General features: G+C 52.9%; 8 protein-coding genes across 8 annotated transcripts; 4 read left to right on the top strand and 4 right to left on the bottom strand.

The window, feature by feature from the left end:
* Positions 1–263: 263 nt before the first annotated feature.
* BZA70DRAFT_289703 (cytochrome p450 monooxygenase) lies at positions 264–1881 on the top strand (the record flags this gene model as incomplete). The annotated part of the gene is made up of 2 exons (XM_064914138.1): positions 264–1230; positions 1289–1881. The coding sequence occupies 2 exons, from the start codon at positions 264–266 to the stop codon at positions 1879–1881; spliced, it is 1560 nt and encodes a 519-aa protein (XP_064768094.1).
* A 266-nt stretch (positions 1882–2147) lies between these two features.
* On the top strand, positions 2148–4003 carry BZA70DRAFT_248233 (3-hydroxyphenylacetate 6 hydroxylase). The gene is made up of 2 exons (XM_064910663.1): positions 2148–2555; positions 2617–4003. The coding sequence occupies exons 1-2, from the start codon at positions 2235–2237 to the stop codon at positions 3814–3816; spliced, it is 1521 nt and encodes a 506-aa protein (XP_064768095.1). The 5' UTR covers positions 2148–2234; the 3' UTR covers positions 3817–4003.
* On the bottom strand, positions 4004–5772 carry BZA70DRAFT_278995 (cytochrome P450). The gene has a single exon (XM_064912697.1). It carries the CDS (start codon positions 5712–5714, stop codon positions 4131–4133), a length of 1584 nt encoding a protein of 527 aa, XP_064768096.1. The 5' UTR covers positions 5715–5772; the 3' UTR covers positions 4004–4130.
* Positions 5773–6022: 250 nt separating this feature from the next.
* Positions 6023–9632, bottom strand: BZA70DRAFT_278997 (U2 snRNP component prp10, variant). The gene is made up of 2 exons (XM_064912698.1): positions 6857–9632; positions 6023–6791 (listed from the first exon to the last, which is right to left on the bottom strand). The coding sequence occupies exons 1-2, from the start codon at positions 9300–9302 to the stop codon at positions 6121–6123; spliced, it is 3117 nt and encodes a 1038-aa protein (XP_064768097.1). The 5' UTR covers positions 9303–9632; the 3' UTR covers positions 6023–6120.
* BZA70DRAFT_278999 (uncharacterized protein) lies at positions 9630–11943 on the bottom strand. Its single transcript, XM_064912699.1, has 4 exons — positions 11626–11943; positions 10663–11540; positions 10483–10595; positions 9630–10423 (listed from the first exon to the last, which is right to left on the bottom strand). The coding sequence occupies exons 1-4, from the start codon at positions 11786–11788 to the stop codon at positions 9673–9675; spliced, it is 1905 nt and encodes a 634-aa protein (XP_064768098.1). The 5' UTR covers positions 11789–11943; the 3' UTR covers positions 9630–9672.
* A 237-nt stretch (positions 11944–12180) lies between these two features.
* Positions 12181–12748, top strand: BZA70DRAFT_267605 (uncharacterized protein; the record flags this gene model as incomplete). The annotated part of the gene is made up of 3 exons (XM_064911115.1): positions 12181–12197; positions 12307–12608; positions 12675–12748. The coding sequence occupies 3 exons, from the start codon at positions 12181–12183 to the stop codon at positions 12746–12748; spliced, it is 393 nt and encodes a 130-aa protein (XP_064768099.1).
* Positions 12749–15628: 2880 nt separating this feature from the next.
* On the bottom strand, positions 15629–18032 carry BZA70DRAFT_169728 (Gti1/Pac2 family-domain-containing protein). Its single transcript, XM_064909863.1, has 2 exons — positions 17789–18032; positions 15629–17614 (listed from the first exon to the last, which is right to left on the bottom strand). Exon 2 carries the CDS (start codon positions 17549–17551, stop codon positions 16124–16126), a length of 1428 nt encoding a protein of 475 aa, XP_064768100.1. The 5' UTR covers positions 17552–17614; positions 17789–18032; the 3' UTR covers positions 15629–16123.
* A 5715-nt stretch (positions 18033–23747) lies between these two features.
* BZA70DRAFT_171314 (uncharacterized protein) lies at positions 23748–24930 on the top strand. The gene is made up of 2 exons (XM_064909867.1): positions 23748–24072; positions 24173–24930. Exons 1-2 carry the CDS (start codon positions 23956–23958, stop codon positions 24602–24604), a joined length of 549 nt encoding a protein of 182 aa, XP_064768101.1. The 5' UTR covers positions 23748–23955; the 3' UTR covers positions 24605–24930.
* Positions 24931–25190: the final 260 nt, after the last annotated feature.

The following is a 25190-nucleotide window of genomic DNA, read 5'->3' on the forward strand; positions in this document are numbered from 1 at the left end:
GCGCCAGATCGGGCGACGAGTAGCCGCGGGCGCCGGATAACCGTTCCCCACTTTATTACGTGATATAGTAATGATTGATTACGTCATGCAGCCATTGTTTGGACGCAGGAGTCCGGGGCACGAAAACGATGGAGGAAGGCCAAAGTCAGCTGTGCAGTGGCTCTTTTACTGCTGGACCAGGTATAAACAGCTCGGTCTGCTCTTCTCTGCTCTTCTCTGTCTGTCTGTTGGCTCCTCTCTGCCTCTGCTCTACCTCGTCAGACATGTTCGCCCTCCTGGCTCTCTGCGCCCTCTTCCTCTCTTGTCTCTGGGCAGCGAAATGCGTCGTCGACTACTTCCGCGACCCGCATAACCTGCGCCAGTACCCGTCGCTCACACCCCTCTGCGCTTTCACAAACCTGGGCTACCTGCTCTACATCTACGGCGGCGACTTCCGCTCCCGCCGCATGCACGCCCTGCACCGCGTGCACCCCGTCATCCGCACCGGGCCCGCCTCGCTCTCGTTCGCGGACATGCGCGCCATCAACGACATCTACGGCCACGCCACCCCATGCAAAAAGGGACCGCTGTACGAGCTCTCGATGGGCGCGCACGCGAACCTCGTCGACTCGGTCGACCACGCCGAGCACGCGCAGAAGCGCAAGCGTCTGTCGAACGCTTTTGCGCTCAAGAACCTCGAGCGCTGGGAGTTCAAGGTTGTTGATAAGTGCACGCGTCTTGTTGCGCAGTTTGATCGTATCTGTGATGACTACCGGCCGCGCGAGACGCTGCAGGGCGAGAAGGACGCGCCGGTTGTTTCCTACCGCACCTGGACGAATCTGTTCACGGTCGAGGCTATCGCAGACATTGCGCTTTCGCAACGCCTTGGCTTTCTCGAGTCTGGTACCGACCTTATTCCTGCAGAGGAAACAGACGGCGCTCCGATCTACAAAGCACACTTCATCGACGCAGTCCACGGGTCCGGCCGCGTAAACACCCCGATCGTCTGGTCCGAGGAGGGCTACAAGATCTTCAAGCGCGTGCTGAATTACTTGAATCCCCAGTTCCGACGCCAGATTCGTCTCGGTCATGATTTTGATAATATTATTCATTATCTGGCTCGCGTTCGTCAGGAGCGGTATGAGCGGGGGGAGAAGTTGGATGATTTCTTTACCTGTCTGATGGAGGATCGGGAAGGCAAGCGACTGAACCTTGATCCCAAAGAGGTTCGTGCTGAGGTCAACATTATCAGTGAGTCTTTTTTGTCGCTTTATTATATGAGAGAGTAGTTATTGATCTGGTATTATAGTGAACGCGGGCTCCGACACAACCGCCGTGGCTATGACAAACGCCATGTACAACCTCCTCAAGAATCCCGACAAGCTCGCCAAACTGCGCGAAGAACTCGAGAAGCTCAACATCCCTTCCGACACTATCGTCCCCCCCTACTCAATTGTCCGCCACTGTGCCTATCTGCGTGCCGTGCTCGACGAGTCACTGCGCGTGCTCCCCCCTCTCCCGCTCGGTCTCCAGCGCGTGACGCCACCTGAAGGAAGCTCGATCGCCGGCCGCTGGATCGCAGGAAACACGGTCGTTTCCGTACCCGCGTACTCCGCCCATCGCGATCCAAACATCTTTCCTGATCCGGAGCAATTCATGCCCGAGCGCTGGCTAACCGACTCGGCGAAGAGTTTTTCGCAAAAGTACTTTATCCCGTTCAGCATGGGCAGCCGGGGCTGCATCGGCCGAAACATCACGTATCTCGAGCAGCAGCTGCTTTTGGCAACACTAGTCCGGCGTTATGATTTTGCGTTTGCGGATCCGAATTTCGAGCCGTTTTATGAGGAGAGGATGAATCTTTTGCCGGGCGATATGCAGTTGCGGATTCGTCGTCGCGGCTAATGTAATAACGACAGTTTCCTCTGCGTGTTATGACGAATAGCCAGCAGTCATTCAGATGTATTTATCAGTATTCAACAATAGTATATAACTTTGAATCTATCTTGTATAAGGCAACCCCGTGGCCCATACTTTGTGCGCGTCATTCAGAAGTAGCCCGCAACTACCAAATTAGGAAATTCGCAAACACACGTGCCCTCTGAGTACTAACTTATACCGCCCACTTCCCAACTTCCTCTTCTCTTCTTCTCTTCTTTTCTTCTTCGCCATCCACCGTGTCGAGCTTTTGTATTATTTGTGGATGGACGGTCGTTTCTATATTTTTATTCTCTGTGTATATTCTTTTCTCCCCAACCATGTTTCCCCTCCCCCTCTACGTCTGGCCTCTGACTTTCGTCGCCGCCATCATCATCCATTCCGAACTCACGCGTCTCCGCACCCGCATCAAAGGCTTCTCAGGCCCGCCCGGCTACCCGATCGTGGGCAATATCCCGCAGGTCTCGCGCAACGCGTCAGAGCAGTACCGCAGATGGGCGGCCAAGTACGGGCCGATTTACCAGATCTCGCTCGGATGCGTGAACGTGTTGGTTGTGAACTCGGCGGAGGCGGCGAATAAGGTGTTTATCAGACACTCGAACGCGACGAATTCTAGACCTATGTTTTATACCTTTCACGGTGTACGTTTCCCTATTTTCTTTAACATTTGTCATTCTATGGTGTATATACTAACAGTCACAGGTCGTGTCGAAAACCGCCGGATTCACGATCGGAACCTCGCCGTACTCAGACTCGCTAAAGCGCCGCCGCAAAGCCGCCGCCTCTGCACTAAACCGCCCGGCCGTCTCTTCCTACAGCCCCCACATCGACCGCGAGACCCGCCACTTCATCGCCGACGCCTACAAGCTCGGTCGCGGGGGCGAGGTAGGTATCTACCCGCTCCCGCTGATCCAGCGGCTGTCGCTCAACCTCAGCCTGACGCTGAACTGGGGCGAGCGCATCGAGTCGATCGAGGACCCGCTGTTTAAAGAGATTACGGAGGTTGAGGAGTACGTCTCAAAGTTTCGCAGTACGACGGGGAATCTGCAGGATTATATCCCGCTCTTGAGATTTAATCCGTTCAGCAGGTCGACCGCGCGTGCGCGGGCGATGCGCGCCAGACGCGACGTCTACATCAAGAAGTTTAGCGCCGAGCACGCGGACAGGCTCCGCAACGACTCACTAGACACGTCGTGCATCCAGTCCAAGATCTCGACCGACACGGAGGCCAAACTGACCGAGCAAGAGCTGCTCTCGCTCTCGCTCACCATGGTCGCCGGCGGCCTTGACACCATCACGACGCTGGTGTCGTGGGCGCTGCCGCTGCTTGCTTTGAGACAGGACATCCAGGCTAAAGCATATGCCGAGATCCGCAAGATGTATCCCCGGCCGAACCAGATTCTATGCTCGAGCATGGACGATCAAAAGTGCTTGTATGTGGTTGCGCTCGTGCGCGAGCTGCTGAGGATGTATACCCCGCTACGGCTAGCGCTGCCTCGCGAGACGACGGCCGAGTTTGTCGTCGACGGCAAGGTCATTCCACCGCAGACAGTCATCTTTCTTAACGCCTGGGCGTGCAACATGGACCCAAAGCTGTGGAAAGACCCGTTCATGTTTCGACCTGAGCGGTTCCTGGACAAAGACGGAGCCAGTCTGCCGATCTACACCTACGGCCAAGGCTCGCGCATGTGTCCCGGCTACATACTCGGCAACCGCGAGCTGTACCTGCTGTTTATGAGACTTCTTTCTGCGTTTCAAATCTGCGCGGATGAAGACGAGCAGGTCGATTGCGATCCGTTGACAGGGCTCGATGATCCTGCGAGCTTGGTCTCGTGTCCGAAGCCGTATAAGATCAGGTTTGTTGCGCGGGATGCAAAGGCATTGGAGACGGCGCTCGGGTGATCTCTCATCTGTTTATCTGTCTCTCTGAGTTACTGTGGACTGTTCGATTTGGAGTCTCTGGGCGACTGAGTGAGTATCTCGTCGTTTGCATAAGTGTCAGTAGGCATGTGCTTGAGACTCTGTGATGTCTCTGTTTATTGGCCATTCAGTAGGGAGTGGCCAATTCTGTGATTTTTACTATGGGACTTTATAAAAGTAAAAAACCAAAAAAAAAATTCATTACTTCTCATCAAACAGTGGCTACGCCTAAAATACCCCCAAAGAAAGATACCACGTAGAAAAATTCAAAGCACACTCCTATAGATATATCCAGATCACTTCTTATAGCACCGCACATGCACCCCCTTTGCGCTCGACATTGTCAAATTCGCCTTCTTCAGCGGCACCCCATTAGGCTCATCAGGATCCGTCGTCTCGATCGTGTCGAACTCCTGCGCGACGCGCGCGAGCGTATATCCCGCCTCTGTGAGCGCGTACTGCTGGCCCAGGCATATTCTCGGCCCGCCGTTGAACGGGAGGTATTCCCAGTGCCAAGTCTTGCCCTCGGCCCAGCGCTCGGGACGAAATTCCATTGCGTCGTCGCCGTATAGGTCTTTGCGGCGGTGCATGCAGTAGACAGAGTAGAAAACCGCCTCGCCTTTGCGGATAAAGATCGGCTCTGTGCCGTCCTGGCCGCCGCCGCGGGGTAAGAACGTGTGCTTGTTTGCGATGCGGAAGTTCTGCGGCACCGAGGGATACAGTCTGAGGATCTCGTTGAGAATGTACCGCAAGTAAAGCGAGTTCTTGAGCGTCTCAAAGTTCATGGGAAGCTTGCCCTCCGCGCCTGGATGGTCGCCGAACCGCTCGAGGATCTCGGCCCGGAGCTTTTCAAACACACGCGGGTGCCGCGCCAACTCATAGAACGCCCACGTGAGCGCGCCGGCGGTGGTGTCGCGGCCGGCGAGGAGGATGTTGAGAAGTTGGTCTCTAAGCGTGCGCGGGTCCTGCGTTTCCTCTGCGAGTGCGTCGAGGAAGACGTATCGATTTTCCGACAACGAGATCTTTTCGTTACTGTGCCGTTTCGCGAGCGCTTTCTCGACATAGTAGTCCACAAACTCGTGCACGATCATGTTGTTCTCGCGAAACTCGGAGGTGTTGACGAGCCAGTACAGGCTCTGGAAGAGGACCCGCATCGAGAGGTATTCCTGGACGTTATTGAACGCGGCCGCGAACCCGCGCTTGCCGCTGTCGGACGCGACTCTCTGCGCCGTCGTCGCCGGCCCGTTATCACTCGCGGCGTCGTCGCTCAACACAAGCGAGTTAACCGACTCGCCAAACAAAAACTCGGTCGCGGAGTCCATCGTCATTCGGAACAGCAGCTCCTGGATCTCGCATGACTCTGTGGCAGAGTGCGGCATTGCCTTGAACAGGTTCGACACATGGCTCTCGAGCTTCGCCACGTCCGAGACCTGGTGGCGCGAGAACTGCGGTCGCAGCAGCGCGCGCGAATGCGACCACCCTTCGTAATCGAGCGTAAAGATGCCGTCGCCGAGGGTTGGGAAGAAAGCCTCGTACCGCCGACCGAGGTCAAAGTCCGCAAACTTCGTCGCCAGCACGGTCTTTATGTTTTCGGGATCGACCGTCTGCAGATTCGTGCGAAACAGCATCGTGACTTCAAAGTTCTCGCCCCATTTGTCAAACGTCTCCTTCAGGCTCTCGAGAACGGTGTGGTTACGCAGCGAGCGCAGCATGTGGAGGAAGTAAAGAATTCCAAAGCGGTCGCCTTCGCGAGCATGTTTAGCCTTTACTACCCCGTGCAGACGGCGGAAGCGACGAGCAGCGACCCAGACTTCGAGCTTGCCGTACAAGTACAGCCCGCTCAGCAGCAACACGGCCGCGGCAATGAAAGAATGCAGCATATTTTGAAAGCAACACAGAGCAAGAACAGTAGCTACAATTGCGTTGCAGAATCAACGGACAAGTCACCGCCGAAGGAAAGGAGGTTGCTGACTTTTAAATAAACCAGCTTCCTTTGCCAACCCCGCAGTCGCACGAGCTAGCGGCCGTGCGGCTTTCGCTTGGATCTGTTGGTGTACGTTGCACCAGAACAGCGCAAATGCAAACGTTTACTATGCGTGCGTACAATTCTGGGTCAATGATCACGAAAGTCAGACATCTGGTCACCGCGGCTCACTCTGGACGCGTGCGCCGCTGATCTGCGTTCAGCGCGAAGAAACTTATTGCAATTCATTTCATTTGCTCAACAAAATACCAAATCCACGCCGTCATTTCGACCTATAAAACATTACAGATAAAACTTATCATCTACAGCCACACATCCAGCTCCGCCCGGCGGTATTCGGGCTCCGTCCCGCCGTCGACCGCGGGATAGTACGGCACCATCGAGCCCGCGCTCTGTACGTACGCCGAGTTGTACATGCGCCAATACGGCGCCCGCACCTTGCGCGCAGGGTGGAACAGGCCTGCCCATGTGTAGTTCATGACGATGCCAACCCCAACACAATTGCGCACCGCCTCGATCCCGTCCATGATCCGGTCAATCACATGCGGCGAGGTCTCAAAGATATTTGGCATCAGCAGATTAAGCATATGCACCATCGTGTCCTCGACCCCTAGTCCTATACAGCCCAGCGCAAGATGTCTCACCACCGTCGCCGCTGTCTGTCGATGCACCTGATCACGATCCGTCAGCGCGTCTTCGAGCAGCGGCGCGACCGCGTACACGTAGTCCTTGGCCATCTCGCCGATGTACTCAAACAGGAAACTCAGCGACTTGAGCACTCCGTTCTGCACATTCAGCTCCGGCACTCGATACTCGTTCATCAGCGCTGGCAGGACCGTGAATGGCGCACACGTCTCCGCCACAATTCCAATCGCAACCGCAGTACACACTCGTGACTGGCGCTCCTGCACGCGCAAATTGTTCAGCAGCGTAACCAAAACATCCTGTGGTCCAATCGCCTTGGCAATATACCCTATACGTCAAATCAATAATTAGCCTCAATAAAAAGACAAGAAAAAAAGAATCTTCTGCACTCACCGAAAGTGTTGTTGGCTGCTCTTCGGATACCCTTCTTATGCGCCTTCAGCATATCTAGCAACTCAAAGCAGATGCGCATCCACTCCCGCGCGCTGACATACTCTGCTCCGCGGTCCGCAATCCGTCCCACAAGATCGATCGTGTTCTCCTGCACCTTCTCATGTCGATTTCGCAGAATCGGCGTCAACCGAGGCAACAGATCGCTGATCGGAGGTTGCATGTCTGCAATTCCGACCACAGTCACCATACTTCTCAAGCCACCGAGAATCGAGCCTAGCACTTCGGGATACTCTTCGCCTAGGTACTCGTACAGCACGACTCCAAGCTTGCCCATCAGCACGTCCTCGCCGCAGTTCTTCATCACCGCCGCGATTCGCGTAATCAGATCTGCAGACTGCTGTCGGACGGTCGCGGACTTGTTGTTTAACCGCCACAGAATCGTCGATACAATCTGCGGTAGATACGGCTTCGTGCGCAAGCCGAGCGCGTTCACGACCGTGCCGAAACCGTTCAACAGAATATTGTCCTCAACCGTTTGCTCCTGGAACGCATACAGAATTCCATCAATCAACCGCTCCTCCAGACGTTCCGAAATATCTGCCGCTCCGAGCGCAGCGATAACTTTCTCAATAGTCTCCACGCCCATCTTGCGGTACGCCTCGGACTCGTCCTTGAGCACCACCACGATCCGCTCAACGATCTCCGACACTCCGACCTTCTGCGCAAGCTCGACCGTAGTATCGACAACCTGTCTATAGTTTCGTCGATCGAGCGCCATTCGTCGCACCCAGAAGCTCTTGAAGAACGACGGAAGCACTTCGTCGCGCAGATACTGCGCAGTAACTCCTTCCGTGGCCGCACATTGCTGAACAACTCTGAGAACAATCTTCTTCATCTCCTCGTCCGGCGAGTTAAACTCTCGTAGTAAGACCACCATGACCTCCTTCGTGTAGTAGTTTGCGTACTCGGGATCCATAAGCGGAATAATGTAGCCGATACACTTCAAAAATGCAGCAAGGCCCTTTCCGCGATGTCGTCGGATACCAAGCCATAGCGGCTCAAGCACAGAGTCAAACGACTCAATACCATAAGGCGCAGCTGCTTCAGCAAGCGCACCTAGCGCCAGCGAGGTCACCGTACGCACCTTGGCCTGCTCGTCAGTCAAGCAAGGCGCAATACAATCAACAAGGCCCTTCAGATGAGGCAAGACCGCGCATCCCATCAAGATCGCAATCTGCTGCACGATCTTCACACCGGTATGGCGCGCCTGCCAGGACTTTTTCGATCCGCACACGGCCTTCAAGAACGGCAGCAGCGCCGGGATCCCGAGCGCAGAGGCCACGACGGCAAACGCGCGTGCGGTAGTGTTGCGCACAAACTCGTCGGCGTGATCGATATCCGGTCGCATTGTCGAAATCATGTGCGCAAGCCCGGCCGCCTTGGCAAGGTTCGCGATGATCTCGCGGCCCTCGGCGCGCGCGTAGTAGTCTTCGTCAATCAGCAGCGGCTCGATGACGACAAGGATCTTGTGCGTGAATGGGCGCACGAGGTCGTCGAGTTTGTAGAGCACGCGATCAATTACCTTCACGAGCAAATGTCGCTCTTGGTCCTCAAGCGTGCGCTCCATCAGCAGCGGCAGGATCTGATTGAACAGAGCTTGCGCACCAAACTGTCGCGCATTATCGGTGATCTGGCGCAGCGCGGTCTTGCGCATAGGCGGCGTACCGTTCTTGATCTTCAAAAGCAGCTTCATGATCTTCCGCTCCTTGAGTTCTTCAAGCGACAAATCGGTGTCAGTGCGACCATCGACCAACTTGCCAAAGTACTTCATATCCTCCTCCTTGAAAAACTGTAGCTCGCCAACACCAGGGATGTCCGTCGGCAACTGCTTCGCCATCGCGCGACTCTGCGCCGTCGTGTCTTCCAGCATCACAAACCCGCCTCCGCTCCCAGTCTGCGCCGGTGTGGCGAGAAGCTTGCGCGCAGGCGTGCGTATCGGAACATAGCCAGCCGGTGGTTCAAGAATCACATAGCCCTCCGACGGCAAGAGTATGTCGAGCTCCTCATCCGAAATCATCCCCGCGACCGCAAACCCCTGTCCTCCGCTGGGCCCCACAGCATCGCCCACATGCATCGGCGTCTGCATTCCAAGCGCAGTCTTGCCAATCGGCGTCGCATCCACCGCAGGCGCCTGATCCCACCGCGACCGCCTGCTCGGCGTGGCCTCGACCTCGTCCCATCGCGATCGCTTCTTCGTTCCCGCGGTTCCGTTCCCATCCACGTCGCCACCTTCAAGCTTGATATCCAGCTTAGCCTCAAGCTCTTCCTCCGTCTTTGTCGGCAGCGCATCAGCGCCCACCACGTCCCATCTGCGCTTGCGCGCCCGAGGTTTCTCGGAAATCTCAGCGGACGCAGGCGGCGATTCCTGTTTCACGGGTGGTGCCATCACGAGTAAATGGTCTTTTTTCTTCTGACTTTGTTGCTATACTCGGACTGAACGAATGAAAAGAGTTATCTGTCAGCTTCGATTCTGGCTGAACCCGTACAGTTTTCTTTCCCACTGATTGCAGGGCAGCGTGGTCGATGAGCTTTCGTGAACAAAATATCGAAAAAGTTTAAATGCGCTTATTTAAATAAGGGTTTAGTGGGCATGTCTCCAAGATCAGTCCTGGATATAACCTCTTATTGCTACACAATGATAATAGAAATTGGAAAGTTCGGTGGGTGGGGTATTTTACGCTAATGGATTAGAGAGCAATGATATAGAATAAAAGAGTCTAGTTGATAAAGTTACAGTACATTATACATTCAAAACCTCATGTCTCGGCCGTGCTACTACCATGATCGCCGCCGCCATTTAGCTGTAGCTGCTGCTGCAGTTGCTGTTGCTGCTTCGCCAGCAAGTCCTTATAAGTCTTACACGCGCTGTCAATCGCCTTGAGCGTAATGCCAACGTACCGATTCACGCGCTCCTTCTCCTGCTCGAGCGCGGCCGGATCTTTATTCGCAACGCTCTCGATATGCCGGTCGACGATAGCCTGTAGTCGCACTTTACTCTTCTCCACCGACGCCGCGAGCTGCGCGACGCTCGCGGCCCGCGCAGGGTCGCCGGAAAGAAAAGCTGCCCAAAAGTGGTGGAGAAACTCGACCGCAGTCGCGTGCGATAGCTTCATCTCGCGGATCACGGCCGCGTCCGCCGCCGGGGTTTCGGCGTCGGCCGTCGTGTTTTTCTCTTGTTCGGTATGCCTGCGGTCGACGATCAACTTGAAGACCTGGGTCTGTGCGTGCGTGATCATCGACGACGACGGGATCGTGGAGGTCAGTAGATCGTTTATCGGGCCTTTGGGAAGCGAGTTTTTCATATTCCGCAGCAGCTCGGATGCCGAGTGGTTGTTCTGGTCCGCGCGCAGGTCGGACGAGTCATCGCCGGACTTTGCGATGCCGGAGTCGCTCGACCGGTGGAGATGTAGCTCTACCCTGGTCGCGGCAGCTTCGGGCTCCAAGTCCTGGAGCTGTAGTTCTTTCTCCTTTAGTTTTTCAGTCTCTTCCTCGGGTTGTTCGGCCTCGCTGTTGTATTGTCAGTTTGTGATGCTCAGTCCTGATATTCAAAATCAATATGCTCTTACTTTTGGACAATGTCAACAATTCGTTGACTGAGCTCGTTGAACGTCCGTATGATTGACAACGCATCTTTCTGTGTGCTCGGGCGCATAGTAATATCTGGCTGATTACCCGCTTTCTACAAAAGAAAAACAAAAGTTAACAAACCTTCTCCATCATCAGAAACTAGCTCTGAGAGTCCATACTTGACTGTCATCTTCTTCGTTTGCTTCAATGTCGACAAACCTCATCACTTTGGTATTCTCATTCTCTCTCTCGCGCTCTTCAGCAGTCAGACCGTCCTGGTCTAGATTAAGGTACTTATCCATGACAGCGTCGACCGGATCGTTCACGCTCAACCGCTCGCCTCTAAGTTTGCGGCACAAACGTGAGAGGAAGAATCTAGACCAAAACTCGGTTTCCTTCAGCGGCGGCACGTTTTCCTGGTACGCTCTGTTCACGACCGGGTACTGACGGAAGATATCCTTGATCTTGTCCGGCGACAGCGAGACTTTGACTTGCGCCTGTCCGGTCTCGGTACCGGTACTGTTCGCCTGCGTCGTACTCACAGGCTTGATCGACGCCAGCACGTTGTAAAGCCCGCGATTCTGCGTCCGAACGAGGGAATGCATCCGCAGCAGGGGAATTCGTGTTCGCCAAAACTCCTCGGCCGGAAGACTTTGCTTGACGACCGCATCGAGAAATTGCTGCTGCAGCTCGCTGTTGGACTTTAGTAGACTTTGCTGGAGTTCTCGGTCGACTAGAAGTTCGGCGTCGCTCATTCCCTTGTTCTGGGGAAGAGCACTTGAGGAGGACTTGCTGGCGTCACCCGCGGCTTTCGTTGGTGATTTGCCATTTTTTGCCGGGGTACCCACTGATCCAGCAGCAACTGCTGCTGAGTCCGCTGCTGCTGCTGCTGCGGTTGTCGAGGCAGACTGCTGCGCTGCCGAGATGGCGGAGGAGAGAACGGTTTTGAGAGCGTCGAGGTTGGCGCGATTAGGAAGCTGGAAGACGTACTGCGCGTCTGCTTTTGTTTTGATTTTTAGTCGAGCTTTTGGATGTGTAGCCGGAGAAGCTTGTAGACCTAAAAGTAAACGGATGAAGACAATAGATCAGCCCAACTAGACATCGTAATCAGGCGAATCGTAGTGGTAAAAAAGAAGACGTACTCGATAGCTCTCCAAGCTGGATAACAATCGTATCACCAGAAGCCTCGACAGAATCGTCACGCGCAGCCGCTGGACGCCATTCAAAAACCTGCTTGATGGACGAAACAGTTGCGATCCCTTTCTTGCCCGAGTGCTGGGCTGGCACCGTGAATGGTGCTTGCATTGCGCCTCTCGCGCTGGGTGATTGTTTCGCGCCGCGTTTTGCTGTGCAGAGTTGCTTCTCACTAAGCCGGAGTCAAACTCCTTCTTCGCACGGTGATGATAATCAGAAGCGGATCTGCGGTGATCTGGACGGAGGACAGAAAGATTTGCGATGCTGATAAGTGAAGAGAGCGAGCAGGACAGAGATCAGCGACTGATTCCTCGCTCAAAGAGCGTGCGGCTGATTATTTTCCAATTCCAATTTAGCTGGTTGGCCCAACTTCTGTTCGACTCCAAGCTCCCTCTTTGTCTCCTTCTCTTCCGTGATTTCTTCGGCTTGCTACCTACACCGATCTCGTGAATCGGCGAAGATCAAGGAGATTCTGATTTGCTGAAAGAAGGAGGACGGAAGAAATGGCAGACGACAACAGGTATGCATCCTGCGTGATTGACAAGCTTCGCCGATGCCCTCGTGTGCCTACGCATCAAGCGCATTCGTATTCTTTCTCAGAGAACTAACGCATCAATAACCACCTCTAGATCAATCAATAATGACTGGCGCCGTCGAGATCAGCAATCTCGATCTACCTTCACGCCCCAGCAGCAGCAACAAAAGCAGCAGCAACAGCAGCAAAAGCAGTTCAGTAGTCAATACACCCCCGTTCGAGGATTCAATAGCCGCGAAGTCGAGGATTTCTTGAACCGGGAATATACTGCTGCTCTTGAGCAGGCGCGCGCAAGTGAGAAGGAGGAGGACGTCAAGAACAAGACGGTCGTGTTCCAGTCGGATGGCAAGGGATGGACTAATACTACTCCAAAGGGTTCAGCTTGGACACAGCGAGGTACGCCGTCGTTCTCTCTTCCGATCTCATCTATGTTTTCATATACTGACTTCCACTATTTTTTAGGACACCTCACAGCAAAAGGAGCAACCGTCTTAAGCGAACTCCGCCGCGGCGTGCAGAATCTACCGGCAGAGTGATTTCGCTCGCGCATCAGCTGCAAAGGACGAGCGAGGGCTATTAGCGGGACTTGTAAAATTATATGTGTGTGGTTTATAGTGGGTTATTGTCATGAATCTTTTTTTTCAAATGTCTTGGATAATAAAGCGTTTGAATGTACCATATGTGCCGTTGTCTTTCGTCGATGACGTGGCTACTCTCGGATCCAGATATACAAGGCGACCAACCTTCAAAGCTCTGATATCCATCCATATCACTAAAATCGATAAAAAAAGTACTCTCAATCTAACTATACTGCCCGACCTGCGCGACTAAACCGTCTGATCCCCGTATCATGATCGTAGATGCCTCCACGCAGTTGGCCTACACCCCGAGTCTCATCACATCTCCTAAATCCCCATCTGTTGTCGGCCGCAATATCAGGGAGCGCTGAAATCGAACAAATACTGAGAGCCTCGTATGTCTGTCCACTTGTAGCTCAGCATTTGCAGTGTTTGACACCGCGACGCGTAGGCCTAAGGACTTGAAGGCGGAAGGGCGGTGCAGGCGAGCGCCCGAGCTGAGAGAGTCCACTGGATTTGGAATCCAGCTTACCTGTATTCTATTATAAGGCTACAAAAGAACCGAAAGTATTTGAAGTATCTTCACGCTCACATACGTAGTTCACGGAGGGGAGAGGCAGAGAGCGGGAAGAACTGCGCTGATGGCCTGCGACTATACTTACTTTCGCTTGACACTAGCAAACTCGGTTTCGGCAACGGCATATATAGCCTACGTATACTGTTTGCTGGACAGGCAGAGATAGAGTATGCTGGGGTGTGAGCGCTGACGTACAGGCGGCCTTGCGATTACTCAGGGCACGAAAGGGTGGTAGTGAAATGTACGCACTTGTTTGTAGATCCTGAACACGTTGTCCCTCTGCTCTTTTACAACTGTGAATGAGAAGATGGTAGACAAACTGGAAAAACAAAGAGAAGCAAGACGTTTTGTGATAGAAAAAGGAAGAGGAATGAGACACATCTCATTCAGATATTCAAATTCTGTTACCATCAGTTGAAAAGCCAAGCGTGCATGGGCACTCTCTCGCCTTTGATACATAATCAACTCCGAGTATCCCTGCACGCAATACTGTTTACCTCGAAGCAACTGCGCCAGTATATCTCTCGGCTGCGGCACGACTTCAGACCACGGCAGCATCCACATCTGAGCTCGACGGCTCAAAGTTATCGTCTCATTTCAAGCCATCAGCGCAAGTTCTCTGCTGTTCCCAGTTACCTAAAGATATCATTCCCACATCAGAGTCCGAATGTAAAATGACGAGACCGCCGTCATCCGTCTTCATTATTTGCGTGGTTGCCTCGAGCTGAGTAGACCGAGTGCGTAGATCTGTGGCGTTTGAAGATTGAAGCTGTGAATTATACGCGAGTTTCACATCGCTTTTTTTACTGTCCGGCTGTTCCGTCCGGTTAGTCTTTGGCTTAAATCAAAGCGCGAGGCGGGTCATACCTCCAACTGCTCCTTCACTCCACCCTCTTTCCGCTTCTGACCAGGTGTAGGTGTGCTAGATGCCGTATACGCCTCCTGCGGTAGCGCGGTGACAGCCAACATCGCGGTCGGCGCGAGCAATCGATCGCTGACGAACTCGGTGTATGTAGCCCTTGCTTTCAACTGCGATTCCATGTCTGGGATCGGAGTCGAAGAGGCAGTGTAGAGGTCCATTTTGTACGTTGTGTGAGTTTGTAGTTTGTAGTTTGGTGTGTAGAAGGAGGATGGTAGCGACTGATATGTGTGGGGTAGTATCGCAAAGGTATATAGGCACGCACAGTCGTGTGATCTGATCTCATGACATCCTCCGCCTTCTTGCCTACTCCACCACCAAGCGACAACTAACGACACCTTCAAAGCAAAGCCGAGGTTATCCCGTCGATCTCACCAACGTCCCTCGATCTGCTCCAGATCTGGGCAGCGTCGCGCACTCGGTCGTCACGCTCCAAACTCACGTCAGATCGAGGTTCCCGTCGCGCCGCTGACGATGGGTGCGCATGCGTCGCGCGTGTTTTGAAAGAAAGTGTTTGAGTGAGTAAGTCGCAGAGGACTATGTGTAGAGTAACAGCACAGAACAGGAATTAGACAAGATAGGTTTTAGCAGTGCGCGGATTTGGAAAAGTCAAGTATCAAAGTCAATGCACTGGCGCTTTGATGGCTTTCCCTGAGTTCAGGAGAATCGCGAGTAACTGGATATTCAGACGGAAGAGCATGATGCTGGTCATAGATACACCATGAACTGAATGACTTAACAGAGATACTTAAATGGTTATCGCGAACAACAGCTCTCGCCATCTCTCTCAAGATACACACCCCATTTCCCAACCGGACCATCCACCGCCCAAACCATAACTTCCACATAACCTTACTTAACCCCCCTCCCGCCGTCTAACCATAAACTCACAAACTTCTCTCGTAAACTCATTCATACACTTATAACTTTACCATTTAAAAACTCATAAAAAGCACCCGTCCTTCGCTAGCTAGTTTAGAGTTCTATTCTCCCGTGTCTTGCTGTGTGATCTCCTTTTAGGCAGACAAAAGGACGATTGGATCAAGGTCGATACCGAGATTGATCAAAACTGCGGTAGGTTAAATTGATTAACCTTTCCAGTTACCTTTTCTCTTTTGTCTTTCATCTCCTCTTTCTCTTTCTTATACTCATTATTTGTTCGTTTTTAATTAAAAGTAATACCACCCACACAAACTTGCATCTGCTTCATCCATCCTCCTAACAAAGATTCCTGGCACGTCGAATTATAAAACGAGAGTAGACTATTAGATCAAACGGAAAACAAACAAAACAAAACAAAACGGCATAAAAACGGCAACGAAAATGAAAACATCAAAGACAAAACAAACGAAAACAAACAGTAACATTAGGGATATAAGAATTAAACGAAATAAAACCCCGTACATCAACATCATCATCCATTTTCTTTCGGCTTCCTTTTTCTGTGTTCTCACTTCATCCCATGACAAAGGTTCTTACATGTAAAAGAAACCACTAGTAAAACGAACTTCTAGTAAACGAAGAGATATAAAAAAGAGAGAAAACAGTGAGTAGTTCAAAAAGTTAAAACTGAAAAAAACCATATACATTGACTATCAATACACTCAACATAGAATAATAAATAAAAAAGTAGAACAACTTCTTCTGAAACATAACATCAATCTAAGAATGCTTGAATGAATTGGCACACTCTCTCAAAAAAAGAACACACATATTCATGCTCGCACTCTCTCACATTCAACGACTCGACAACGCACACAGCACACTAACATATCCTATCGTAGCACACCAAATAAATTTCTCATTGACTTTTCTTCATCAGACTTCCGCTGCTCTCTCAGCGGTAGACAGCCTGCGCCTGAGGAGGCTGCTGCTGCTGAGGAGGAGGTTGCTGCTGCTGGAGTGGATGCGGCTGCTGATGAGGTGCAACCGCCTGGGGTTGCACAGGCTGCGCCTGCGGAGGCGGGCCATGGTCTTGCGGTTGCCCGCCTTGTGGATATTCGTTCGGCGGTCGCTGCTGCATCACCGGCTGGCCGGGCTGCGAACCCTGCGCGTGCATCGGCTGCGGCTGCGGCTGGCCCTGCTGGGGATACTGCTGCCACTGGCTCGGATACTGCGGGTTCTGCTGCTGCGGCATCTGCTGCGGATAGTAGTGACCGTAGTCTTGCGGCTGGTTTGCAAACGCAACTCCCGACGAGCTCGCCGCGGGTGGGTAGCTCGCCATGTTGGCGTAGTGCACCACGCCAGGGTATGGCCTGTAGTTCGGATAAATCACGTTGCCACCGTGGACTGCAGGCTGAGTGGCTTGCACGCGGTACAAGTTATCGTTATGGGCCGGGTCCTCGGGTGGCGGCGCACCAGCTCCGTCAGAGACCATCGAGCCCCGATAGTAGTGGTCATACATATTGACCGGGCCCTGGCCTGGAATCACCGCCCGCTCGAGTCCGTTCGATCCGTCGGGTGGTATCCGGAAATTCTGACGCTGCGTGAGCTCAGGCGAGATAGGCAGGTCTCGCAGGAGCGGGTTCGTGCTCGGGGTTGAGAAGTTGCCCTGCATCACATCATCAGGCTTGTAGTACGAGACAAGATGGTGCGGGCTGCCGTTGATCAGCACGCTCATCGTCTTCTTGATGAGACCGCCTTCCTTGAAGCCGTACGAGTCCACGAGCGAGCCCACGAGCGCGCGCTCGGCCTCAGGGTCGTATCCCGTCGTCACGGTCGACACCGCCGACGGCATCGACATCTTTGCCGGCCGCGGCGACTCGCTCGCCGACACGTCCTGCTGGTCTTCGAGCGCAAAGTTCGAGCTCTCGCCGTTCGCGCCGGGAGTCTGGTACGGGTCCTGGCGTTTCTTGCGGCGGTTACGCTTGGCAGCGCGCTTCTTCTCGCCCGGAGCAAAAGGCTTCTCGAGCTGGCGGTAGACAAGGAAGTTACCTAGTATGCGCGAGGGCGACCACGCGATGCCATCGGTCCACCGCTTGATGCCGGAAGTGCCTTCGTTGAAGATGAAGATGTTGCCGGACCGGATGAGGTCGGCGCGCTCGCGGTCGTGCGGCCTCCGCGAGACGTAGTGCAGCAGGCCCTGCATACAGGCCTGGAAGAGGATGAGCGCGTCGTGCGTTGTGGAGACATAGCCGGTGTATGTGGCTGAGAGGCCCTGGGGACCGGCGGCGCCTGCGGAGGGCGGACGTCCAGTAGCCGGCGAAGGGTTGACGACTACTGGCGTGGGGTCCTGCTTAGGGGTAGCAATCTGGGGCGCAGACATGATTGTGCTTTGAAACGCTGTGAGATAAATAAGAGGATTGTAGAAGAAAGCTGTAGATTAAAGCTGGGGGAAGGAAGGAAGGTTAGCAGAGAAAAAGGTAAACAAGAGCAGAGTGCGCCTGCGCCGTCAACAAGCTCTGAAGTTTATAAAAGATAAAAAGTTTGATTCGACGCGTCCAGAGGAGAGCCGAGGGCAGGCGAGCGGGCGATAAAATACACCGGCAGAGAGGGGACTTACAGCAGCTTCTGAAGAGGAGGGTGTATGGGAGAGCGAGATAGCCAGTGTGATTTGCGCGTGGGAAGGGGAAGGGAGGAGAGGGTGAGGTGACTGCGCTAGTGGTCGGAGAAGTGCACGAGGAGCGCACGCCGGAGGATCAAAACAAAGGTGCAGGCAAAGATGACGAGTGGCCGAGAAGACGCAAGAGCAGCTGCTGAAGGAGAAGCTGGGTGCGAAAGGAGACGCGCCGGGGGGAGGATGGCGGAGGAGGAGGAGGGAGGAAGGAAGGACGAGGAGACCGACGGAAGAGGTGAGGAAGGCGCTAGACACGAGGCGGCGTCGGGGGCGGTCAGAGGAGGAGGCCTGCGAGGGGGTCTGCAGGACAGAGGAGAAGAAGTGGAGAAGGGCGAGGGGGCGGAAGAGAAAGAAAAAAAGAGGCGGAGGAGGAAGGAAGAAAAGAAGAAAGCGAGAAGGAGCTGGAGAGCAGATGAAGAACGGTGCGATTTTACGCGGTGATGCGAATAAAGAAGCGGCGGCGATGAGCAGGACTACTGTGAGGAGATATAGTTTGAATGTGCAGACCGTGGTTTAGGGTCAGATACCTTCCCCCCAAGCGAGTGGCCGCCACCGCTACTTCCCGGTACGCGCCCCGGTGCTGTATCTCGCGGTCGGCAGCAGCTTACCTCGGCCGCCGTTCTACAACTGCTCGTGACGAAAACAGCAGGATAGAAAATGCGTCGATTTTTGATGCTCCGGCGCACACCGCGGACCCGACCAAACCCGCTGCAGGCGGTGGGGTCGCATGTCGCCGGCACAGGTTACGGGCCTGCTCCGTACTCCGAGAGTATCCAGAGACTGCAGGTTCTGGTGCCGTGCGCGTTGTTACCCGTGACGTCACCTGAAATTTGCAAAAGACCTCAATGCCCTCAGCACGTGACTTTAGCCGGAGGGTGCTCGTGTCCGGACGGGATGGCAACGGGCCGGGCGGAGAGGAGAGAGGAGAGGAGGGAATGATGAGAGGAGGATGAGGAGAAAGAGGGAGCAGGTGCTGAGAACGTAGAACTGTTGATGTTGCTGCTGTGTTGTTGTTACTGCACTGCTAACTATGCTTGCTGCTGCGTAGTCTGCCTAAAACGACCGCTGCTCGGTGCACACCACACTAAGGCTTTTCTACGTTAGCGCTGCTGGTCTTCCGTGTTTTTGTCTCGCTCCCGTCGCGGTCTTCCTCCAACCTCACGACGACAGTGACATGCTCCGCCGCGTGTTTGGCTGCTCTGCTCGACCTCGTTCTTCCTATTCGCCTGCCCCTCCGCTCCCTCTCGCCGGCCCTCCGCTCTCTCATCGACTCCGGTATCGGCCTCTCCGCTCTCTCATCGACTCCGGTATCGGCCTCTCCGCTATCGCTCGTGTTGATGCTCATGCTATGCTCTGCTAAACGACTCTTACTGCTATGCTCTGCTATGCCATGCTTCGATGGCTTGCCCTGCGATCCGAGCGCTGGCTTCTTCTCGTTCTACTCATCCACCCCGCGCTTTATAGTTCGCTCTCTTGACTCTTGCTTCAATTCCTTCTCACTGAAGCTGGAGCTGGAGCTGGAGTTAGAGCTCGAGCTTGCGCCCGTGCCTTAAAAGCTAGCTAAGGTCGTGGACCCAAACCTGACTCTTCTCTTCCGAGGCCGATAGCGCGGAAACACGCTTCCTGTCGGGCGTGTCTGAGGTTGTCAAGTCTAAACTATAAACGAACGCCATGATCGTACGCACCTGCGGGGGGTGGCAGCCAAAGGGTGATCCTGCCCAAAAACACTCTGTCCTTAAATGGACCGATAAGGATAAGGATTTCTGCTCGGCCGCCCTCCTCTTCCGGCTAGGACTGGCTACTGTATATTGTCAGTGATTACCTCGTTCCCGTGATGGTGTACCTTAAAACTGGCTTAATCAATCTGGCTGTCTGCTCTGCTCTGTCCTGTTCTTTAAAGCCAATGGTCTGCGGAAGCAATACGAGAGCAGGCTGTAGAACTACTGCTGCTGCGCTGTGTGTTTTCATCAGCTATTGCTGCTGCTGCCGCCGCTGCCGTCCACCACGCACGATTGATTTGAGTGCCTCCCACGTATCAAAGGACTAAACATGCACATTACTTCGCAATATGCACAGATCTGCAAAACATGTGTGTCTCGCTCGCTCCCTGATTCTCGCGACCTGCGCCGGCGCTGGAACATGCACATGGCTTGCTTGTCTTGCCCTGTCTTTTGAGGCATATCATATGGCCTGACTGCTGTCTAATTTGCGCGTCGTCGACCGCAGGCCGCATTTTGCTCCGACTGGGACTCTTCCCGGGGGATCAGCTCGGAGAAAGAGGACCTGGGGTGGAAAGAGCGGATGGGTTTTAAGTGCTTAAGCGAGAGGGGCAGGTGCGCATTGTCCTGTTCATTGACAGGCTCTCTTCTTCTATATCGTCTCTCTCTTCGCTCCTGAAAGTCCCGCGAAAGAAGACCATCCGACTGGTTTTTGTGGATTGTTCAATTTCAAGTCAGGCACGTAAGACATCGTGCGATAACACTAAAGCCCATTATGCTTCAGATAAGCAGGACATGCCTCTGTCTGATGTATGGGACTATGGCGCAGCCGCTCTGCCCTGCGCTCTTAAGCTTCCGCAGTGACTATCCTCAAAAAACACTAAACCGCATGATTCGAGAAACCAAAATCATGAAATACTTCAAATATAGGTAAAAACACGAAAACCATAAGCCGTAGCCATAGCCGTCGATTAAAGAAGCAAAAAGTCTGACGACGTGCATTAAGTCCACTTTTTTACGTTATCGATAACCATATTACGAGCTTATTTCCAGTTTGCTCTGCTTTATTCAGTGCCTCGCGCGTCCGTCTTCCGTCTGACTACGAACCGGATAATGCTAGGAAACCTCTAGAAGAGTGAGAGAGCGGCAGCGTGTTATCCGGCAGAGCTAATATTGATCCACATTATTCAGCTTCTCAACCCGTATGCATCAACAAGACCTTCATTGTTCTGCCTTGGTCAAGTGGAAATCAGCCAATCCATCGTCTCTGAAGTGCTCGCCAGTCGTACACACGTGCAATGTGAGCTCAGACGCAGACTGCTTCCAGAATTAATAAACCGGCCAGGCAGACTACTGTCCTAACCAGCGCGGGCGGAAGAGCAGGAAGGGGAGTTCTAAATATGCACGCTAGGCGTGAGCAGAAATACGTAGCTGGCACACCGTACTCGCGTCGGCGGCTGTATATCCAGCCCTGGCTACACATGCCTTACGTGCTTTCGTTTACGAGATCGAAGCTGATTCAAGATCAAAGTGGATTTAAGAAACTAAGAGACCGTGTCAGAGTCGCTGTTTTCTGTTTCTTTTGCTCTGCACAGAGGTAGATGAAAGAGTAGTGGATTCTCGACGAGGTCGGCCGCAGTTGGCGCGGGTAACAGCTGGGTAACAGACCTGACCGGAGCTGCCGGGCCCGCTCGCGACCGACGGACAAGGAAGGCTGGCTGGCTAGGGCCGAGCATAGGCCAACAACAAGAGTATACACGATTCTCTAGCCGAGCAGGAAACTGTTCACGCGTTTGCAAGAGAAGGACAGGCCGAATGCGGTGGTCTGGTCGTCGGTCTATGAGTGCAGTTATCATGTGCGGGTGCGGGCGGGTGCTGGTGACGCAAGAGCGACGCGCGGAGGAGCGGACGCAGTAGGAGAAGGACGGGATACCAGGTCAGGCATAGACCCGGCGCGAGCGCGAACGACGACGAGCAACAACGTCCGCCGCAGACGGGACCACCCAAAATTCCCCTGGTACCCGTTTCGGTTTGTCCAGCACTGAGCATCAACGCATCCATCGTCCTTTTGGTCGTCGACCTCTTTCGCATGTGGCTTTTCGGGTCTGCCCTGCGACCGTGTCCGATGTGGATGTAGCCCGTGGGCGGGCAAAGGCGAGGTGCTGCGGGCAGGCCCCAGATTAGGTGCGATTCTAATCCGTGACCGCTGTCTCATCAGACACGAGCAGCAGACGGAAGCCGAAACGACCGGGAAAGCCAGGCCGGCCCGAACAGCTGTGAGACAAAATCCAGTCAAGTCATCTGCCACGTCGATCACACTTTGCTTCCATCGTCACTGGTCATGGGCGAAGAAGGAGAAGGAGTGGCAGAAAGATAGTTTGCTTTTTGCTCTCGCTTCGTGCAAACCTTTCTGCTTCTTTGTCTTTCTGCAAGTCTCACGATCGTGGGCTTTCCCGGATAGTTTGAGGTAGTTTAAACCGAAAAGTCTGTCCGGAGGGCGGAGCAGCAGGAGAAAAGCAAATACGAAAGCAAGATCCAGCAGACGGGATATTAAGATAAGAAATATAAACAAAAGCCAAAAATCTTGTTCCTGCTTCCTGCTGGTGCTCACAAACAACGCTGCGACAAGCCAAAGCTCGCGTCTCGGTCATATTTCCAGCAAGTAGGAAGATAAGTCTGCTCGAGAAGGGGCGATATACTAATTTTAAGAAAAAAACAATATCGTTGATATGTAGAGATAGACAGAATGCGATATACAGAAATACGATGCGTCGTCGTCCTTGCCGCACTTTGAATCCAGAAAATTTGCCTTTTTCTCTTTATTCTGATTTACCTTTTAACCTCTACACCTTCTTTTTACTTTTACCTTCTTTTACCTTCTTTTACCTTTTACAAGGTGAAACTATCCGTTTTCTCTGAGATATGTGTTGCTTCGGTCTCCAGGGGGTGAAAACTAAAAGAGCTGAGAGACAGATGGCGGTTATCTATAATCATCGTAGCCCGTTCGAGATCTCGTTACTGACAACGAGGCAGAGCATCTGCGGCATTGACAACAAGACAGCACATATTTCGGACGTTTGCGATTACTGGCCAGGTCCTTCTCAGTGCTTCCACCCCGCCCATCGCAGAAATGAAGGCGTGTGACCGAGAGGGGCACTCACGCAAGGCCGATCTCGCTCACAGCGGGCGGGCCGGCATGTAATCATTTTAAATAAGTCATCAATAAATCAAGGTACCGCCTACATAAGTAAACAAACAAGTAAAAAATAAACAGCAAGGAAAGTATTTAACTTATACTCAAATAAATAATGTCATTCTCACACGCCGAAAGACGACTCTGTTTGACGTCGGTTTGCTTCAATTTGTGTTTCTGTGGCATTTTCAAGCTTCAACTTGCAAAGATAGACGAGCAAGATCCGCACAGATCCTCGGTGTTTCTCTTCTCTTCTTTTCTGAATAAATGCCTCATCACATTACCGCCCGCCTTCATTTGCTCAACTCTGTCTGCAGCCGTGTCCGAAATAGATCTGAGCCAGGCCCCAAGCAGACGCTGCTCCGATGGGCAGAGACATAGACGTTAGTCGTTACTGGGTTATGGTTCTGTAGCCGAGCAAGTCAATTTTTCAGATCGCCGCCATTAGCTGTTAGTCTCTTGACTGCGCCTGCCCGAACTCTGACTCTCGACACCATCCCTCTATTCTTCTTCTCTGCTGAAACATCGCAGTAGAGTGCTTCGAGACGATGCTGCTCTTGCGAGGTGGGAGGTACGAGAAAAATTCTCAGTATGGTCCGAAACATCTCAGACTGGCAATCACACTAATTTCCACCTTTCCTCCATCCGCCGCCACCGTTGCTCACAGAACAAGAAAACGATCTACGCTGCGCCCGCCCGCTCCGTTGCTGACCCGGCCCCGGGCCTATTGCATCATCGTCATCACCATCACCACCGCTCCTCTTCCTGTTCGAGACAGTCCGTAAGTCACCTGAAGCAGTCCGTACCTCACCGATCTTCTGCTCCTTCGTCGGACTCCGACCGGGCGGGATCCACATCCCTGTCTTGCAAATTTCTTAATTCCTCGGCCAGCCTCGCCCCTGTCGTCACTGCCCAATAAGCGCATAAAGTGGCAACAAAAACCAACCGCTATGGAATCTTAACAGTAAACTCCGCAACCTAATAATAAATGCTTGCCGAATCCAGTGAGCTAGAAGTCCACCTGAGCTAATTGTCTTCTGGCTTTCTCGTCAAACGCAGCAACTCTCTGGCTTCTTTCCGGATTAGCATTTTTTGATTTAGCACTCAGGGAGAATTTGCCTTTTTTCCGAATTCTTTCTACTTCTCTTCTTCTGTTCTTCATATATTCTCTCTTCCTTTCTTATCTTGACCTTCTCTTTTACATGCTCCTCTTCTGCAGCAGAATGTCTTTCGGCAGTGGGTCCGTCGGCACGACCAAGGACCCACAGTTGTTCTCGCTCACGAGTCTGTGCGTTTTTTTTTGCAGTTACACGGTCTGGGTATGCAATGTACACTCCTCGAGAGCCGACAAGATAGTTGTTTTTCAGTGATTCTTGCTGCCGCGGCAGACGTCAGAGCGGGGCTAAGTAACGCGCGTAGACAGAACCGGGACCGGGGTGGAAGGCTGTGTACTTCTGTTCTGGTGATGGGAAAGCAAGCACCTCCGGAAAACTAGACTGTCCTCGTCGGTGCTATCCTCCGGCTGCAACGGCCACGAGGAGAACGATCAGCAATACTTGCTCGATACTGTACCCCTTCTCGTCTCTCATATCACACAACGATCAAGACCGACCTGCTCGTGATAATAGCAAAAAAGACCACGTCGCGACAGTCATTTCCATCTCTCTTCTCGTCCCCAAGTCTCCCACCATAAACACAAACACAAGCGAAAGCCGAAACAAGCCACTGATCAGAGTTGGAAACCATATATCTACACTTTCTCCTCTTCCTTCTTTCTCTCATTCAATCTTTCCCGCGCAAAGTTTACATCGTCGCGCGCAGGTCGTGCCCTGCATGACTTTCGTACGCTGACATGCTATCAAAAGGACTCACTCTCTTCCCTCGGGATCATCCTTCCCAGACCGTACGTACAGGACATGCCTGCATACAAAGACCCATTGCGGGGCGAGTGTAAGACCACCTCGGCGTGATCCTGCACTCTGCTGTTCAACCGCGAGATATCTGTTTGTCCGCATTGAGAAATCGTCGGTCCGGCAAAAGCGGCACACCGTCGTCTGATTTCTTGATTCCCTTTTTTGCTTCATTTTCGTTTTTAGAGTCACTTTACTTCTGCTTTATATCTCATGCGTAAATTTGTGACCTGTAGAAATGTTCTATAAATAACAAGTTACTAGCCACTACAATCAGAATATCACACTTTTGATTCTTGGCCTCGGTTTCATGCTCTTCATCTCAGATTCTCAAAAATGCAACAAACATGTAATCTCTTACTAATATTAATAACCAAAACGCCGCTGTCTAGTCTGATAGCAAACTCCCAACTCTAAAAACCGACTGCCCCTGAAAAAAAAAATCACACCGCAATCGACGCGCTTCATTATATCGAAATTATCGTCGCCAGCGAACACGGAAGGTAGTAATGAGAGTCGTCTGAGTG

This window comes from Myxozyma melibiosi (assembly GCF_037950935.1).
Source record: "Myxozyma melibiosi strain Phaff 52-87 chromosome Unknown BZA70scaffold_6, whole genome shotgun sequence".
NCBI classification, from domain to species: Eukaryota; Fungi; Ascomycota; class Lipomycetes; order Lipomycetales; family Lipomycetaceae; genus Myxozyma; species Myxozyma melibiosi.

Coding starts and splice junctions, on each gene's coding strand:
- BZA70DRAFT_248233 (XM_064910663.1), top strand. CDS start 2,235: ATGTTTCCCCTCCCCCTCTACGTCTGGCCTCTGACTTTCGTCGCCGCC. Junction 2,556..2,616: donor TGTTTTATACCTTTCACGGT/GTACGTTTCCCT, acceptor TAACAGTCACAG/GTCGTGTCGAAAACCGCCGG.
- BZA70DRAFT_278995 (XM_064912697.1), bottom strand. CDS start 5,714: ATGCTGCATTCTTTCATTGCCGCGGCCGTGTTGCTGCTGAGCGGGCTG.
- BZA70DRAFT_278997 (XM_064912698.1), bottom strand. CDS start 9,302: ATGGCACCACCCGTGAAACAGGAATCGCCGCCTGCGTCCGCTGAGATT. Junction 6,792..6,856: donor AGCAGCCAACAACACTTTCG/GTGAGTGCAGAA, acceptor TTTGACGTATAG/GGTATATTGCCAAGGCGATT.
- BZA70DRAFT_278999 (XM_064912699.1), bottom strand. CDS start 11,788: ATGCAAGCACCATTCACGGTGCCAGCCCAGCACTCGGGCAAGAAAGGG. Junction 11,541..11,625: donor CCAGCTTGGAGAGCTATCGA/GTACGTCTTCTT, acceptor GTTTACTTTTAG/GTCTACAAGCTTCTCCGGCT. Junction 10,596..10,662: donor ACGAAGAAGATGACAGTCAA/GTATGGACTCTC, acceptor TTTCTTTTGTAG/AAAGCGGGTAATCAGCCAGA.
- BZA70DRAFT_169728 (XM_064909863.1), bottom strand. CDS start 17,551: ATGTCTGCGCCCCAGATTGCTACCCCTAAGCAGGACCCCACGCCAGTA.
- BZA70DRAFT_171314 (XM_064909867.1), top strand. CDS start 23,956: ATGCTCCTCTTCTGCAGCAGAATGTCTTTCGGCAGTGGGTCCGTCGGC. Junction 24,073..24,172: donor TTTGCAGTTACACGGTCTGG/GTATGCAATGTA, acceptor TAACGCGCGTAG/ACAGAACCGGGACCGGGGTG.